The 18133-nt window shown below is 55.1% G+C and overlaps 1 protein-coding gene across 1 annotated transcript; it reads left to right on the top strand.

The window, feature by feature from the left end:
* Nucleotides 1-13038: 13038 nt before the first annotated feature.
* Nucleotides 13039-15395, top strand: Irx3 (iroquois homeobox 3). Its single transcript, XM_027939135.2, has 4 exons — nucleotides 13039-13308; nucleotides 13478-14600; nucleotides 14778-14844; nucleotides 15317-15395. The coding sequence occupies exons 1-4, from the start codon at nucleotides 13039-13041 to the stop codon at nucleotides 15369-15371; spliced, it is 1515 nt and encodes a 504-aa protein (XP_027794936.2). The 3' UTR covers nucleotides 15372-15395.
* Nucleotides 15396-18133: the final 2738 nt, after the last annotated feature.

Genomic DNA, 18133 nt, shown 5'->3' with positions numbered 1-18133 from the left:
GGGACAACAGTACTCATCTCATAAGGTTGTTTTGAGGTTTAAATGAGGTAATACTTGTAAAGGGCTCCAAACCACACCTGATACCTAATAACCATCCTGTACCTATTAACTTTTATGGATGGAAATATATTAGAGGAAATGGTACATCTATTCATAAGAATAATGGGAAAATGTCTTTAAGATGTGTTAAATGTGTACTTGTGTGCCTACCCACTGAATTTTACTTTTATTGTTTGTTTGTTTGTTTGTTTGTTTGTTTTGGGTACTGGAAAATGAGCCCAAGGGTACTCCACTACTGAGCTACATCCCCAGCCTTCTTTGGATTTTTATTTTGAGACAGGGTCTCCCTAAGTTGCCTGGGCTAACCTTGAACTTGCGACCCTCCTGCCTCAGCCTCCCAAGTCACTGGCATTGTGTGCCTGCTTCACCATTCCTGACTTTGGCACTTGACACATATCAAGTCATCGAGTTCTCCTATGGCATTTTTAAAGTGGGGAAACAGAGGCACAGAGAAGCCAAGTCACTTCCTGAAGGCTACCCGAGAAGAAGAAGCAGAGCTGGGATTTGAGCTCATCCTCCTAATCAACAGGCTGGTTACACGGGATCCCTGCAGCCCACACCCATGTCTTTAATGCAACATGGAACATGCAGGTGAGAAATCTAAAGATGCTCACTGCCCTGGTGAGCCCCCAAAGCCACCCTCTCAACTGAGAGTTGGGTCTAATGACAGAAAGGCACAAGGTTTCCTACAGTGGTGAGAAGGAGGTGAGCCCATGGGTGTGGGAAGACAAAAGGAAAGGTCACCCAATTAAGATTCCATTTTCATGAGAAATTTAGCAAATGCAGATGGCTGGCGTGGGGTGGCGTGAAAATTGCAACAGCCTGGTTTTGTTGGTTGTTTCTTTTGTTTTGTTTTGTTTCTTCTTCTTCTTTCCTCAAAGCCACAAGGAACCAAGGAAAGGGAGGGAGGTGAGAACCCCCACATTTCCCAGCATGCCAACCTGTGCCCTGCAGAGCAACTTGACTTGTCTATTGCTTCTAAACAGCTGGAGAAATGTCAAACTGTCATCAGTGATTAAAGTGGGATTTTCCAAAGGTTTCAAAAATATTTCAGAATTCAAGACCTTATTCCTCTTGCAGAAAATAAATCCAGGCAGCATTGCCTTAACCAAAGGCATCATGGGACCCTCTTTCCCTACTGGTTTTCTTCTCTGGGTGTTGATAGTGGAAGACAGGCTTGGTCTTTGTGGTGGTTTTCTTTGCCGCCTTAAGCAGGTTATCTTGGCTGCCTCTACCCAACCAAGAAGCACAGGGAGTGTGTGCCTAGGCCCGTGCTCCACAGGATGCACAGAGATCTGTGAGGTAATTACGGTGGGTCCATCGATCATGTAGCAGGCATGCAGGGCTCCTGGGGATTGCTGTATCCATCTCTGTGTGCAAGACCAGGTACAGCATCTGCTGGGGCCAGTGCAAACTGAAAATGGGTTGTCCTTTTGCAAAACTTAAAAATTTCAGGATGGCCAGGCGCAGTGGCGCACACCTGTCATCCCAGCAGCTTGGGAGGCTGAGGCAGGAGGCTCTCGAGTTCAAAGCCAGCCTCAGCAAAAGTGAGGCACTAAGCAACTCAGCAAGACCCTGTCTCTAAATAAAATGCAAAATAGAGCTGGGGATGTGGTTCAGTGGTTAAGTGCCTCTAAGTTCAATCGCTGGCACCCCACCCCGACCCCCACACACAAAAAAAATTCAGGAAGGCCACCCCTGAGCATTCTGCTCAGGACCTTCCCAAGCATGAGATACTGTGAGCCGGTCACATGTCCATGAAGCCAGCCCTGTCTGCATGCATAAGATCTACTCTAGAGTCTGGAACCTAGTTAGTGCTTGACCAGCATATACTAAATGTCCATCTTACCATTATCATGATCCCCTCTGAGAAGAGGCTTTTGGTTCCTGGACTGTGACTGTATTTTCCAACATTAGTGGAACAGTCACTAGGTACAAGACATTATTTTTGACATGTTAGCTCCTCTGCATTAAGATGCTATGAGGTAGAGAGTTGTCTCATAGGAGGCAACTGAGGCACAGAGAACTAAGTCACCTACTGGAGGTCACACAGTTGCTAAGAAGTTGTGCTGCATTTTGACCCAGGGGATCTGGCTCCAAATCATTCTACGGAGTTAGGATTAGAAACACTTAGACAGTCAGATAGCCCCTTCCTTTAGGCTGGGACCCACATCTTATTTCTCTTTGTGTCCTCTTCCTTGGCACTCCCAAAAAGGAGCAAACATTCAGGGGACACCCTTCATGCAAATAGCATTGCTGAGCTCCTCTCTGCACCAGGCCAGAAATCTGTCCTGGAAAAGACAGTGATTTCCCCTCGGCATCCATGTTCCCAGCTAAATGGAGGGGTGACTGGCAGCAGGAGGATTGAAGGGTTTGTTCTGGGTGACATGCAAATATTTAATCAGTGACATGACCCGGGAACTGAGCAATGAGAGTGGACCCCAGACACTTAGGTGGCCCCTGCTACAACACACTTAACCCTTTGGTGGCTGGATATGGGGCCAGTAAAGAAAATGGGATACTTGGGGCCAGTAAAGAAGGTGGGAAAGATGGGACAGGTGGGCAGAATAGATAAATGTCCCCTTCTCGTCTCCCCATTATTTTGGAGTTCTCCATTGCATTCCTGAGAATGCTTGGCACATTTCAGGCTCTAAGTGCCCATTCAAATCCACAAACTGCTGAGAGCCACGGCTGAGTCTGTATGGCCCCTGGCATTTTGCCAACAGTATTGATTGACAGGCGCCTCTGCCTGTCCGCCTCTGCCGCAACTTTTGAGTTCTCGCACTATTTTGGAGTTCTCGTGGGGATTTCCGGGGATTCCCCGAGAGTTCCCATTGGTTGGGGAAGTGCAGGAGGAGGGATTTCCGGGAGAGATAGTTCCGGCTGGGGGTTCCTGGACAAGCCTCGTGGCGCGTTTGGGAGGATTTCCCCGGGAGCTGTGTGAAGTGTTTTTCTGCGTTTTAAAAATAAAGTTTGTTCCTGCTTCAGTGGCTCGTGATTTGTGCCCAGCCAGACTGCGGCAACAAACACTGGGTATTCCTACGGCATGCAGCAGGTCACGAGAATGTGGAGAGAGGACAGTGAGTAAGGGAATGAGCACAGCTTTAGGAAACATGATTCAGTCCATGCCTGGAACATAGTAGGTGCTCATTTAATACCTCCTAAATTGAGTTAATATGAAATTAGACATGTAAGATAGGGGGGCCCATTGTTCCCGAGGTGAAAGTTGTGTTCATGGTCCATCCTTAGGTAACAATTATTCTCAAACCTGTCAGCTTAAAACATGGAGAGCCAACCTTTTCCTTTAAAGGTCAGTTGGTAAGTATTTTAGGCCTGTGGGCCGTGTCATCTTCCTCTGCAGGTACTCAACAGTCACTGCTGCGATAAGACAAAAGCTGCCATAGCTAATATGTACATGAATGGGTAATACCGGGTTCCAATAAAACTTTATTTACAAAACCCATTGATTGGAAGTTTGCTAACCCTGCCTTTGAACAACGTGCATTATTTCACAGTTTCTGTGGGTCAGGACTCTATGTGTAGCTCAGTTGGGTGCCTCTGGCTCAGTGGTTTCTCAGGGGTTGTCATCCAGTGGTCAACAAGGGCCACAGTCACCAGAAGACTGAGGTGGGACTACAGAATCTGCTCCCGAGCTCACCCGGTGGTTGAAATCACGGAAATAATCCCAGGGATGGAAGGGGAAGCCACCCCAGGATGTGCCATTGGGTTGGCCCTGGGACAGGCACCAGACTCTGCCAGGACCTCCTAAGGAGCTTGGGGCACGCATTTCAGAAGGGTCTGGCCTGGAATGGAGCAGGAAACATTGAGCCATTTGGTCCCTCTCCTTGGCCAAGGGTATCACGTGCTGGAAGGGGTCACATGCGTGAGATCCCTGCTGATGTTCCAGAGAGACAAGAGGTGTGCCATGGTGGCTGCTGGCGAGGTCCTGCCCACACCTGCTGGACCAGGGGCTGCACAGGAGGTGGAGCTGAAAGGTCTGAAGTGGCACAAGAGGGGTCCCCAGAGTGCTCCTCCCCACGGGAAGCCACCCAGCCCTGCCCTGTGGACTTCAAGCATGGCCCCATGATGGCTTTGAGCAGAAGTAGCCAGGGTCCCCTCAAGCAGAGCCTTGAGAGCCGCTGAGGGCTTCAGCGTGCCCTCGTGTGGCTGCCGCAGGATATCCAGCAACAGTCCCCAAGGGAGTGGTCTTTTCAACCTGGATCCCGGGGCAAAGAGAACGTGTGTCAGAGCCACAGCCAGCAACCTGTGAAGTGGGGGGTGACCGTCGGCCATGAGGACGTGAGGGTGGTTTGCTGCCGTGGCCACGCCCGGCCTTACCTGATGGATTGATTCAATAACTGAACCTAAAAAGAAGGTTGAAATCACACCAGACAGCCAAAAGGGCTGGGCGTCGGCCCCAGGATGGCGTTTTGTGACCTCTGTCTTTGAAACGCAAAAATCTTATCTCCTGTCCGTCAGGTTGCCAGGGCGGCTGTCTCAAGTGAACTCATAGTGGGTGGCTCAACCCAACAGAAATATATTCTCTCGTGGTTCTGGCACTAGAATCTGAAATCAAGGTATCCACAAGGCCACGCTGTCCCTGAAGGTGACAGAGGAGACATCTTCCGGCCTTTGCTAGCTCCTGGTGGCTGCCACCACCCTCGGAAGCCCTTGGCTTACAGCTGCACCTCCCCAGTCTCTCCCTGTCTTCAGCTGGCTGTCCTGCCCATGTCCCCAGCTTTTTCTCATAAGGACACTAGTCATATTGGATGAAGATCCTACTCAAGTATGAGGTGGAACTCCAGCAAAAGTCTGACCTCAGCCAGTCACAACTGCAGTGGCCCAATTGCCAAAGGCGTGTACATTCCCAGGTTCTGGGGAGGTTCTGGATTTGAAGACACTGCCCAAGCCTGCATACTCAGACTTACTGGTTGTGTTGGTTCGTAGAACCTAATGGCCCTGCTTCATTTCCTGTTTAGAACTGATCAGTCCACCAGAAGTCAGATGTATTAGAGCAAAGCTCCGTCTAGCTCACCGTTCAACGCCAGCCCCTCGCACAGCTTGAGGCACTAGGGTGTCCTCCCATAAAAATTTCTTGCAAAGAGAAAGAAAGAGAAGAGAAGAAACAGACTTTCTGCTTTGACATGTTTAAGATGGTGCAGAGGAACTGAGAAGGGGCTGGGGCTAAGGACGGGGAATCCAGAGAGTGGGACCCTTTGAGCTCATAGTTGCTGCAAGGCCACCCTTTCTATTCTCTCTCCAGAGGCTTGAGAAGAGGCCCTGTTGGGACAGAGCTCCTCATTTCCCAGGTGCCCCTACAAGTCTACCTTCAACCTTGCTCCACCCCAGAAAAGCAGCCACCAGTGAACTAGGAGGGGGCCAAGAGGAAAGGCAGGAGAGGACGCTGAAGGCCCAAACTTGGTCAGGTTCTGCACCATGTCCTTCCCACAGGAGGGGGGAGCTCTGTGTACCCACGAGGGTGTCCCATTCCTGCAACTGGGCCTGAGAATCAGGGCTGACAAACCCAGTCCACACTGAGAGGAGTGGACCCAAGTGGAGACTGGATTGTGTCCAGGTGAATGGGCAGCTGCTGCCATGAACTTCAGAGGACTGCTCTCAGAAAAGAGTCTTCTATGTGCAAATGAATGCTGAGATCTAAATATTTAAATAGGTTTTAAAATAGAAATTCAAGCAATTCAATCAATAAGTAGGCAGAGGGGGGTGGGCAGGGGGAGCCACTATGGAAGCCAAAAAAGAGGGTGTTCCCAGAGGTAACCCTTGATTGACAGCCTCTTGTGTAATGCAATTCCTGATTGTCTTGAAGAATCTGAAATTTCCAGTGTGGATCAGATCAAGGCAGGACACTAATCCATAAGCTCATGCACATGAACTGAACCCCCCCAAAAAAGCAGATCAGAGGCAGGTAGGCCTCAGCCAACCAAAACAACTTCTTGCCTTCCTCCGGTCCGTTCTCTGGGAGAGAAAATAGATCCTTGACCCTAGTGATATTTTTTTGCCCAGCTCCTCTTCACACATTTACTTAAGTGTAAAGATTGAGGGGAAGGGGAATCCAGGTGTCCTGGTTTCCCTTTCCTTCAATCAAACCAGGGGCCATTCTTCCAATAATCCTTCTTCCCAAATCCCCAAAGGACCCTGATCTTCCTCCCAAAGGAATCAAGATTAAGAATACCAAATAGAGTTCCAATCTGGGCTTTGTCCAGCTCCCACAGCTGCACTGGTCCAATCCCTAAGACTAGGGCTAGGTCATACCCCAACTTTGCACAAAATTATGCAAATTAGAGAAAGGTATTTTTCCACCAGTGTAGCTCTAAACCAAGACACACAATTTAGTAATCCCAGAAAGGCTGACTTTAGACCCTCTTAGCCCCTCTGCTGGGTGCCCTTGTTCATTGAATATCCTATAAAACCGTACATAGCCACCCTGTATAGTCTCTCCCTTGCAAGCCTATTGCAAGAATTAATTGTGATACTGTTTTAAAATGCTTAACACAATTATGTGGTAAATAATAATAATAACTCAGTATGTTATGCTTTAATCTTAATTTATTTACACAATCTTCAACAGAATAATACAGGCAAATCCCAAAGCAGGGCTGCTCTTGGAAACCCCAATATGACTTGAGATAGGGCAGAGAATTAAATGAATACTGAAGGGTAAGAAGTATTCTCTTTTCAATGTTCTCGTTTCTTCCTAGAAAGATTCACTATTTTACACCTCAGCACTTGCTAATGATACATACATGCTCTTGAACCCCTAGAAGTCTTTCCCAAGCAAGTCTGGGCAAAATGTATGATTAGTGCTTGATTTTTAGCTCTTTATCTTCTACAATTTCCTTTTCTGGTGACTAACAGCTCCTTTTATTATTTTAATTTTTTTTTACAGTCATACCAATAGTAGTATCAACTCTTCATCCAAAAAATACATATTTGAGTTTTTAAAATGACCTGATTTAAGGAAAAATGTTAAGTCAATAGAGTAGAGGTGGTAGCAAAAATTTGAAGTTGGGGAAACTTGACCTCAGGCAATTCCAGGCAAGGTCAGACCTTCACCGTTTTTCTTTGGAACCGGGAACTCTGACTCCCCTGACAGGGAGCAGGAAGGAACACGGGGTTAGAGCAAACGCTTCCTGTCCAGGGTCCTCTGCGCGACAGTGTCTAGAACCAGGCTCTTAGCTTTTGATTTTCTCAGCAACTCACGTCGGTTCCCTTGGTCTCAGCTCAGTTTGCGCCTTGGCTCTGATAAACCTTCACTTTGGGAGGTGCACCTGGGTCAAGGGTCCCGAGTTCGGCCAACCTCAGGGAAGGACCTCTGCTCTTGGAGACCGAGTCTGGCTCTGTTGGGGAGAAGCCCAGAATGGAACCGGCTCCCGACCCCAGAAGGGTCCTGGGAGCACCATCCCTGGTCAAGCCACGCCAATGCGCCCTCTAAGAAGAGGAACGAGCGGAGCACCTACAGGTTGAGGCTGTGTTTGATCCCGCGATGTGTCACCCGGAATTGCAAACAATTTATTGCCAATAGACGACGTTGTCAGGCGCTAATTTCCCGGTGGCGCTCCATCACAGGCCTCTAAACGCCAGGGGAGGGGCTCAGAGGCCGCTGGGCGGAGAGCGCGGAGGAGCCATGGCGAGCCAGGCGGGGGTTCCCATAACGAGGCTTTAATGAGGGGAGCAGGGCCCGCCTTTGTGGCCAAGCGGGCGAAGGCCGGGCCCCGCGCTCGGCGAGGTCACTTCCTCCCCAGGGCCCCGAGCGCCAGGGACAGCTGCCGCCGCCAGGGCCGGTACCCACAGCGGGGCTCTTTGGGGTCCGCACCACCTTCGCCCACTCCAAACTGCGGCAGGAAAAGCAGCGCCACGCAACAATGCAAACGTGCTCATTACCATACCCTCAATCTGCAGGAAGAAAATGCGCGATTCTCACCGAGCCCCGTCACCCGGCTCTGGCCTCGGTATCCAATAAGGCGACATATTCATCTCCCGAGAAGATGAGGAGGGGGCGCCAGGGAGGCAGCCGCTGAGAGGAGGAGAAAGGAGGGGACAGATCCTGGAGAGGGAGAGAAGAAGGGACAGACACCGAGAGGAGAACCCGACAGGGACCGAGAAATTGAGGAAGGAACTAGGGGAGGGTTAGGATGAAAGACGGAGAAAAGAAAGATGGTCAAACGCAGGTGGGGGGGGGGGGCACCATCACCAGGAGAGGGAAGCAGGGACAAAAGAGGAGAGAGCCGGAGCCGGATGGAGAGAAGCCAGTGGCCCTGAGAAAAAGTATAAAACCGAACAAATTAGGGAGCCGAAGAAAGACCAAAAGAATGACCTAGAAATCAAATGTTCAGACAGTGCAAGGGACGGAGGAAAACAAAGGAAGGGAGGGAAGCGAAACTGCAGGTGGGGAAAAAGTCGATCCTGAAGAGGGAAAGAAAAATAAAATTATTCACGCTAAGGTCCGGGGTTTTCGATCTAGGCCATCGGCCATCGTCTGGGGCGCTGCACACCGCGGGCCTCGCCGAGACCCAGGGGAGTGGGCCGGTCGGGTGGCTCGGGGGCGGAGCAGAGCCGCAGGAGACCCGGTGGCCGGCCTCCCTCCTCTCCTTGGGCGGCCTGGCCGCTGGGGAGAGCGTAGGCCTGGCCCGGGGCCCACCCGGCGCTTCGAGACCCGCTGCCGCCGCGGCCATTCCGGTGGGCGGCCTCTCCCGTGCAAGAGAGCGAAGTTGGCAAAGTTTCCCCCAAAGTTTCCCGGTCACTTCTCCAGACACCGGGAAGGCCTCCGAGGCCCTGGCAGCTGGTAGGGAGCGGCAGCATTTTCCGGGGTGGCTCTGGATCCCCTGACCCGCGCCTCCTGGGATGCTCCGAGTCCGGATTCCTGGCCAAACACGAATTCCTCCCGGTGCGATGCCAGTCCACGCACTGGGTCCGTGTGGCTGCTAATAGCGGAGAGAGAGAATGCGAAAGAGAGAGAGAGGGAGAGAGGGAGAGAGAGAGGGAAGGAAAAAAATATTCTCAGCTCAATTTAAGTCTCATGGAAAGGGCTTACAACTGTAATTAAATCATTAAATTCTTGTCTACGCTTCACAGAGCGGAGAGAAATTAACTTCCCACCAACCTCATTTTCTATTTGAACATGAAATAATGATTTTCTGCCCGTCTAATTACAAAGCCAACATCTGATCAAGCCAGCATCCAGAGGGGATTATCGCATGCACGAGTATTAGACCTCATTACCAGCTTGAGTGCAAAATTATTACATCTTGTAATTGGATGGTGAGATTTATATACAGATCGGCCCGGTTTCTGTAAGATTGTAATTACAAGCTTCGTTGGTTAGCTACTTATCAGAACTTTGCAGGAAAACAAAACAAATGACTGAGGAAAACGAGCATTTCATTAACCTGTAACCCGAGCGCGGGGGGAGGGAGCGGTGGGAGCGCGCGCCGGCGGCGTCTGCAGGAAGCCCAGGGATAGCCAGCCTGCACTGCCGCCGGGGGACTCCGGGCCTTGGGAAGAAAGGACAGAAGATGGGCCTCGGCGGGGAAACACAGAGCTACAGGGGTTCCCCGCCACCCAGACGCGCGCGCACCGCGGGGCTGGGCGAGGAGGGGGCAGGAAAGGGGCCTCGGTGGCTCCAAGCTTGTGTGCAGTGCGCGGAGCAGCCCCTGAAACTGGTGGGCCTCAGGCCCAGGGTACACGTCGGGCAGCGGCTCCGGGTACGCGTCCAGCGCACACTGCTGTGTGCGCCACGTGTGTGCGACTGACACCCTTTCGGTACACTCCCTGCGCCCTGGGCTGTGTTCCAAGAACGTCCGCAGCGAGTCTCCACAGCGCTTTGTGCGTTAGGAATACTGGAAGAAGGAGAGAGATGATCGAGAAGCTTCTGCGTGCGGCGAGTTTGTGCGCGCTGTCTTTTCCAAATCAACTTCCCGTGCACCTGCTTTTCCTTGCTGTGCGAGAGTATCACTCTGACCTAATCTCTTGGATTAAAAATCCCTGGAAAATAATCGGCTGCCCGCGGACCCACGAGTTGAGTCTGGATTCGGGTTCCACTAGCACGGTCCAGTTGAGGGACCAGCACCACGTCGGGGCTCCTTGGAGATGCTGAATCCCGACTGGGGGGTGGGGTGCGTATTTCAGGGCCTGGCCAAGAATATTCCCAGCTGGAGACCAGGGTAGCCAGGGAGGTGGCTTCTGCTCCCTGGGGCTCCTGGAGAGATGTAATTAAGCAAGATTCTTGGGTTCTTGTCCTGGTGTGAAGGTTCACCCTCTGGGCCGGGGGCGGGGGGGGGCACCCCGGGGTGGCTGGTTCCTTTTAGCAGTCTGGCCTCTCCAGGTCCTCTTTCCCCACGCAGCTGGGTCATTAACTGGTTAATGCGGAAGGAGCATCTCCGAGGCTCATGATTACTTTTTTTTCTTTTCCTTCAGGAAGAATGAATTAAATATCGGGCGTTTCACCCTGGCACTTAACAGTGCAACCCCAGTTCTCCCAGCTCAGAATCTTTCTCCCACCGCCCTCCTGGTCTGGTGCCACCACGCCCTGCAAACTCTAGGATTTCGGGGCTGTGGAACCTCAAGGTCTGCACCTAGAACACACCCTGGGGAATGTTACCCCTGATTTTGCAACCCTAAGATTTTTCGTGGGAAGGTGAGCCCAAGATTCCCTATGACATTCTCTGAAAGGTTTAACTGGAAACGAAATCAGGCGCCGGGGAGACATTTCAAGACCACGGAGCTGCCCCTGATGTCGCCTCCTTTGGCAAGGTTCACCTAAAGCCAACACCTAGCATCAGGCAGAGGCGCAGGACAGAGGATAGGGTGGCAGTTCAGACCCAATTGGGGAACACCAGTTTCCCCCCATGGAATCCTAAACCTGGTCGTTCCCGAACTTTCTTTTGTCTTTTCCCTCATTATTCTTGGCGTTCGAATCCGCGGAAGTCATCTACCAGTCGCAAGAAAGTGGCAGGAATGGGGGTGGGTTAAGAAGAAACTTTTTATTATGTAACTGAGTCCCCAGAGCAGCAGTGACCAGAGACAGCGGGGGCCGAGACCCTCGGATCCCTCCACTCCAGTGGAATTTGGATTCGATTCCTTGATCGATCAGTGCCGGGTGGCAGCTTTCCGCCTTCAAGCTGAGGCTGGCCACTCCAAGGCAGAGTCGCCGCCCCCCAAGTTGTCCCCGAGGCACGACCGCCTCAGGCCAGGCCCGTGCGCGGGTCGCCGCCGCGGCCTAAGGCACTTAGTCCCGAGCCGCAGCAGTTCCGGGCATTTCAATGCCTTTCTTGACGGTACGCCCTAATCCGTGAAGGTGGGCGCCTGAATACTGATATTTCAAGTTTGATTTAGGAAATTCTCCACCGCACAACCCAAAGTCTTGCCTCCCATCCCCCCACCCCTCCCCGGCGGTGGGAGGATCCTTGCAGAAGGAAAACGGGTTGACGCAGGAACCTGGGAGCGGGGAAAGGGCTAGTGAAACGAGGATCTCGACAGACCCCAAAAATGCCAATAGAGAAACTTCTCGAAGTACTCTCTGAAAGTTCTTGGGCCCTCCGACGTCTGGCTCCCTGTTCCTCCCCTCTTCCACTCCTTCTGGCTCTACTGATTCTTCGCGGCTCTCTAAGACCTCCGGAGTGTCCACCCTTTGGCCACCGAGCCCAGCCCGCCATTTCCAACAGGGATTTCGCACCCCGACACCCGGGAGGCGTTAATGTGGCAAATTGCACTGTTTGGTCCTCCCGGGTGGAGGGTTGACTCCCCACCCCCTGGGCAGTGAGATGGCCTTTAAAAACGCCTTCAGGACGCACTCCCTCACCCCTCGCGCACTCTTCTCCCTCCCTCCCGACCGCTCCGAGGCCGGGAGTCGAAAGGTGCGAGCTGAAAAGGGGCCCTGGGCAAAGAAAAACCGGGGGTCTCCCTTGGCCTAGGGTCCGGTCCCGACCCAGGCCTGTCGCTGCGGCTGGGGAAGAAACGCCGAGGAGCCGGAGGCAGGGAGGGGCGAGCTGACCCAGTCCTAACCCGCGTCCCAGCGCCTCTCGCTCCCCCTCCCGGCGCAGGCAGGAGGGGGCGGGAAGGGACTCGCTGCGCCCGGGCTCCCGCCCCGCCCCGCCCCGCGCGCGGTATCCGCGGGGGTGGGCGGCCTCGCCCGTAAGGCGCCCAGGCGATTGGCGACTCGGCGAGGAGACGCCAGGAAAAGTCGAATAAGAGGGCGAGACGTCAGACCCGAGATTTGGGAAAGGGTGAGGGAGGGGGTGGAAGGGCGGGGACGGACACACAGACACGGACGCGGACACACACCCCCCGCGCGGCGCCCAGAGTGTGGGCAACTTTAGGCCGCCTTAGACCAGGGCGCAGAAAGGCCAGGAAGGTCGGAGGAGGTGGTGCGCGTGAGCCAGGGGAAGGGTTTAAGAGAGGAGGGAGAGAAGAAAAAGTGAAGGGAACAAAAAAGGGGGGAAAGCAATAGGGAGCCAGGGAAAGAGAAGAAAAAGGAGAGGGTTCCTAGCGTCCAGGACAGCCGAGGAGCGGAAGCGATCCTGGGGGAAGAGGCGCAGCGCGGGGAGGGGAGAGGAAGGGAGAGGAGGGGGAGTGAAAACTAGAGGAGGGCGAAGGAAGCGAGGCGCGACACTGCTCGCGGAGAGGAGGGCAGTGAGGAACGCCGCGCGGGGAGAGGCGGCTCCGGCGGCCGAGAGGAGGGAGCGCGGCGCAGAGAGGAGGGGCTTGCGGCCCCGTAGAAATGTCAATCAGAGCCCGGAGCCCGGGGAATCTCCGCCAATCTGTTCGGACCTGACCTGGCTCCTCGCCGCCGCCGCCGCCGCCGCCGCCGCCGCGGAGCAGATCAATAGGGGAACCCGGAGCGCCGCGCAGAGCGGGAGGTAGCGCGGCCCCAGCCCCCGATGCGCGCCGGAGCCCGCGGGCGGCGCTGAGCAGGGCGGCCCCGGGGGCCGGGCCCCCCTCTCCGTCCGTGCCCCGCGGGCCACCATGTCCTTCCCCCAGCTCGGATACCAGTACATCCGCCCGCTCTACCCGCCCGAGCGCCCGGGAGCTGCCGGCGGCGGCGGCGGCAGTGCGGGGGCCAGGGGAGGACCCGGCTCGGGAGCCTCGGAACTGACCGCCTCTGGGTCCCTATCCAACGTGCTCTCGTCCGTGTATGGGGCGCCCTACGCTGCGGCCGCTGCTGCCGCCGCCGCCGCCCAGGGTTACGGCGCCTTCCTGCCCTACGCCGCGGAGCTGCCCATCTTCCCGCAGCTGGTAAGAGCTGGAGGAACCCGGGAAAGAGGGTTGGAGCTAGGGCGCCGGGCGAGGTGAGCGCGCGGGAGTAGACTACCAGGGTCCGGGCCAGGAGGGTGGAGGCGGCGACTGTTGGAGCTCACCCGCGCTCCCTCCGCGCGTGTCCCCTTCCTTTTCCATGTGCGTACAGGGCGCTCAGTATGAGCTGAAGGACAGCCCTGGGGTGCAGCATCCGGCCGCGGCCGCAGCGTTTCCGCACCCGCACCCCGCTTTCTATCCGTATGGCCAGTACCAGTTTGGGGACCCGTCCCGTCCCAAGAACGCCACCCGGGAGAGCACAAGCACGCTCAAGGCCTGGCTCAACGAGCACCGCAAGAATCCCTACCCCACCAAGGGCGAGAAGATCATGCTGGCCATCATCACCAAGATGACCCTCACCCAGGTATCCACCTGGTTCGCCAACGCGCGCCGGCGTCTCAAGAAGGAGAACAAGATGACTTGGGCGCCCCGCAGTCGCACGGATGAAGAGGGCAATGCTTACGGGAGCGAGAGGGAGGAGGAAGACGAGGAGGAGGACGAGGAAGATGGCAAGCGCGAGCTGGATCTCGAGGAGGAGGAGCTCGTGGGGGAGGAGGAGGACACGGGGGGCGAGGGCCTGGCAGACGACGACGAAGACGAGGAGATCGATTTGGAGAACTTAGACGGCACGGCTGCCGGGCCTGAGCTGGCCTTGACTGGGGCAGCGCGCAGGGACGGTGACCTAGGCCTGGGACCCATTTCGGACTCCAAAAATAGCGACTCGGAAGACAGCACCGAGGGCTTGGAGGAGCGGCCGCTGCCAGTCCTGAGTCTGGCCCCAGCGCCACCGCCAGTGACCGGGACTCCACCATCTCCGCCCTCGCCTCCCACCGGCCTTGACCCCTGCGCACCGGCACCGGCTCCCTCCTCTGCCCTGCAGAAGCCCAAAATCTGGTCCCTGGCCGAGACGGCCACGAGCCCGGACAACCCACGCCGCTCGCCTCCTGGCACGGGATGTTCTCCTCCTGGGGCAGCGGTCGCACCCCCGGCTCTACAGCTTTCTCCCGCAGCAGCCGCTGCCGCCGCCGCGGCTCACAGACTGGTCTCGGCGCCACTGGGCAAATTCCCGGCTTGGACCAACCGGCCGTTCCCAGGCCCGCCGCCCGGCCCACGCCCGCACCCTCTCTCCCTGCTCGGTTCGGCCCCTCAGCACCTGCTGGGACTTCCCGGAGCCGCTGGTCACCCGGCTGCCGCCACCGCCTACGCTAGACCCACGGAGCCCGAGGGCGGAACAGGTGACTGCGGAGCGCTGGGCTCAGCGGGAGGGGGTTCTGGGAGACCCGATCTGGGGACGGACAGGGCTCTGGGGGGGCCAGGTGCTTTTCTTTCCGCTCCGCGTCCGGCTCCCGCGCTCTGGCGCCCGAACCGAGCGTTCTAAAAGCCCTCTTTTTCCCTCTCTTCGCTTCTCTCAGATCGCTGTAGTGCCTTGGAAGTGGAGAAAAAGTTACTCAAGACAGCTTTCCAGCCCGTGCCCAGGCGGTAAGAGACCCCGAGCTCGGTGGGGTGGGGAGCCGGAGGCGGGAGGAGGAAAGAAGGCCGAGCCTTACGCACAGCTTGTTGCCCCAGGGGGAACCTGGCCGAGAAGTTTTTTTAAAGGAAACAAAATGCACTCCACTATCACTTCTCACAGCGCAGAAACCGCCGCCAGTTCCAGCCCAGGCCCCCGGGTGCGGCCTGCGGATTTAGAGCTGGGAACCCTAAGCTGGCCGGGCAAACAGGCCCCTAGAACTAGCGGCCTCCCAGTGAGGCCCACTCCTTCCTGACCTTCGGGTCTAGCGCCTTCGGCCTGTCTTAATAGTTTAACCCCCAACACACACATCTCCGCTGAACAGGATTACCCATTAAGACACCTCCCCGGCCCAGGCCCCAGCCCCAGGTAGGGTGTGTCCGCCCTAGGCGACCTCCGAGTCCCTGTATCTCACCTCCTTTGCTCCCACCAACTCTCTTCCAGGCCCCAGAACCACCTGGATGCGGCTCTGGTCTTATCGGCTCTCTCCTCATCCTAGTTTCTTTTCTTTTTTTTTTTTTTTAATACTTTTTAAATCGTTGTAATAATTGTAAAAACAACAACAACAACAAAACGCTCTGTATAGTTACAACTTGTAAGCATGTCCGTGTATGAATACCTAAAAAGAAAACTAAACAAAAAAAGAAAAAGAAATAAAATCAGTCCCCCTCATCCCTCCCCAAGTCGCTTCTGTGCCACCCCACATTAACTGCCATTGTCAGGTTGGTTTGTTCGATTGATTTGGGGAGGGGGGTGGAGTTTCAGTGAGAATAAGCGTGTCTGTTTTGTATATACAGAAAAATGTACATATGTGTGAACCAAATTGTACAAGAAAGTATCTATTTTTGGCTAAATAAATGAGCTGTTGCCACTTTGACTATACCGGCCCGCCTGCCTCCGGATAGATCTGTTTGGTGGTTCTTTCGGGTTTGGGGGGATTTCCCCCCCCCCCCCAGTTGTTTGGAGAATCTCCCGAATCAGCGGGAAAGGGGAAGGGAGGTGGTTAGAGAACAGCAATGGCGAAGGAGGCGCCAAAGTGGCGGGACTGGGGGTGCGCCGCAGGCGGGGAAGCGGTGGGAGAAGTACCTGGAGCGCCCTAGATCAAGGGCGGAGGAGACAGGTGGGAAACTGGGCAAGATTTCCTACCAGAAGCTGGAAAACTGGGTCCAATAATCGGTCCACGGAGCAACCGCGGGGCCTTGGAGCCTTCTCTGGTGACTTAGAAGAAAAACTAAGCATCTGGACGCGGAGGACTTAGGCTGGGCGGTTCTGGTCACCCCCTGTTCCCATTCTTGGACAGGCACAATCGAGGTTTTCTCAGTCTTACATACAAAGGCTGTGCAAGCTCCGCTTCAAGGCCTCTTTCCAGCCGCCCTGCACCCTTCAGACGTCTTCTTATAAATGCAAAGTTGTGGATTGGCGGTGTGGGGGGGATATGGAGTGCAAGGGGCCAGGGGTACACAACCTTCCTTCCGAGTGACGGGTGACTGCGCTCCAGTTGAGAGTTGTAGGACCGTGGCGATATCTGTGCGTCTAGACGCTCCAGTGAGATTACCCCAAAATGCCCAGGAAGGGGCAACTTTCTGGGGTCCTGGAGCGGAGTTAGGGGGTCGGGCTGTTGCACCTTTCCAGCCAGGATTCCGGCTGGAGGCGGGTTGGGGGTGGGAGCCAGGAAATTTGGGGCTGGAGCTCCCTCTACAGGACAAAAGGGACGCTCTGCGACTCGCTTCCCTGGCCTCGCCTCTGCAGCCAGGCCAGGCGTCGCGCCCCCTCCGCGCCCTATTTTTCCTCTTTCAGTTTGCCAGCCAATCTTGATCACTTTTGACTTGAAGATGTGGGGAATGCTTGAGAGAGGAACGCCTCCGGGTAGGAAGTAGAGACCGCTTGTTTTTACACCCCTCTACCGATGTTAGTAAATAGGCTGGCCAGATGCGGGGAGCAAGACCTGCAGAGCCCAGAGCCAGGCGGGCGTGGGACCATCTTTCGGGTTCCTGAGGAGGCTTAGGAAGACCTCGTACTCCCAAAGTCACCGAACAAGGCACAGAGCAATGTCATCCACCATTGAAGCTCTGCGGGAGCTGGGGCAGTCCGGAGCAGTCTGGCAAGGATCGGTTTATGCGGGCACAGGTGTTTGAGCTGGACACCTGCACCCAGGATGGGACATTTGGGGTGCAGCAGCGCCCCAGGGGCAAGGGGGAGGGAGTGTTAGGGTAGTGCCAGCCGCACACAGGGCTTTGACCCTGGCAAAGATGTCCTGCAGCTCCTTCAACCTTTCCCCAGAGGCAGGAGACGCCCCCCCCCCCCCCCCACAGTGCTCCCTCTTGTCCTTAAGGTGTTTCTGTAGTTGGGCACATTTCCAGATCACAGGCCCAGACTGGCCACAGAACCCCCAGACATAAAACCGGCTGAGCTGGAAGTGGGCAAACTTCAACTTGCCAGGGCTTTGAACCTGAGCTTGGGACCCCAGGACCAGGGCTGCAGCCCCTGGTTACTACAATGACAGCCTTTATAAGGCCCACACCTTGCAATCCTCAGCTCCAACCTGACACACTTGATTGGCACACACTGTGCCCCCTTCCCCCGTTTATCTCCTGTGAACCCCTGGGCAGATAATTGAACTCCTCCTGCCCTTATATCCTCATCTGCAAAATGGGAGTCAGGCTACCCGGCAGGGTAGTAATAGTGAAGCTGAGAGAGGAAGTGTCCAGTGCTGATGGGTGGTAGGTGGGTAGTTCCAGAGTCTTCCAGAATCTGAGACCCCACTCCTCAGACACCTGCAATATTCTGCCCACCCCACCCATTGGTCACGGGAGTGTCTTCCTTCAGGCAAGCCCAGCTCCACCCAGGGATAAAGGACACTTCCCCAGGCAGGGGCCCAGCGGGGCAGGGAGAGGGGCTATGACAGAGGTCAGGCAGCTTCTCCATTTTGAATATCCAAGGAAGGAAAACTGGGTATGTTCCAAGGAAGGTGGGCATGGAGAGGCTGCACAGAGCTTGACAAGATCTGGTGATAGGTCCCTGGGGCTTGCTCTAGCGAAGACCCTGGAGTTTGGTCAACTTGTCCAGTCATCACGTTGCAGGGACAATGGTCCTTGGATGAAACCAATTTTATCCACACTTCAAGAGCAGTAAATGCACATGTGTGGGGGAGAGTGGGCATACACCTGGAGGAGTCCCTGTATGTGTGAGTGTGCTTCCCTTAGCCCATAGAACACTTGGGCCCTTCAAGTGGCCGCAAACCGACTCCAATAAGATAAACTA

The sequence above is a fragment of the Marmota flaviventris genome, chromosome 18 (assembly GCF_047511675.1).
Source record: "Marmota flaviventris isolate mMarFla1 chromosome 18, mMarFla1.hap1, whole genome shotgun sequence".
Taxonomy (NCBI): domain Eukaryota; kingdom Metazoa; phylum Chordata; class Mammalia; order Rodentia; family Sciuridae; genus Marmota; species Marmota flaviventris.
This window is presented reverse-complemented; position numbering and strand designations above follow the sequence as displayed.

Excerpts from the sequence above, each read along its gene's own strand:
- Irx3 (XM_027939135.2), top strand. The coding sequence starts at position 13,039 with ATGTCCTTCCCCCAGCTCGGATACCAGTACATCCGCCCGCTCTACCCG. Across the intron at positions 13,309-13,477 it reads TGCCCATCTTCCCGCAGCTG|GGCGCTCAGTATGAGCTGAA; the intron begins GTAAGAGCTGGA and ends ATGTGCGTACAG. Across the intron at positions 14,845-15,316 it reads TTCCAGCCCGTGCCCAGGCG|GCCCCAGAACCACCTGGATG; the intron begins GTAAGAGACCCC and ends ACTCTCTTCCAG.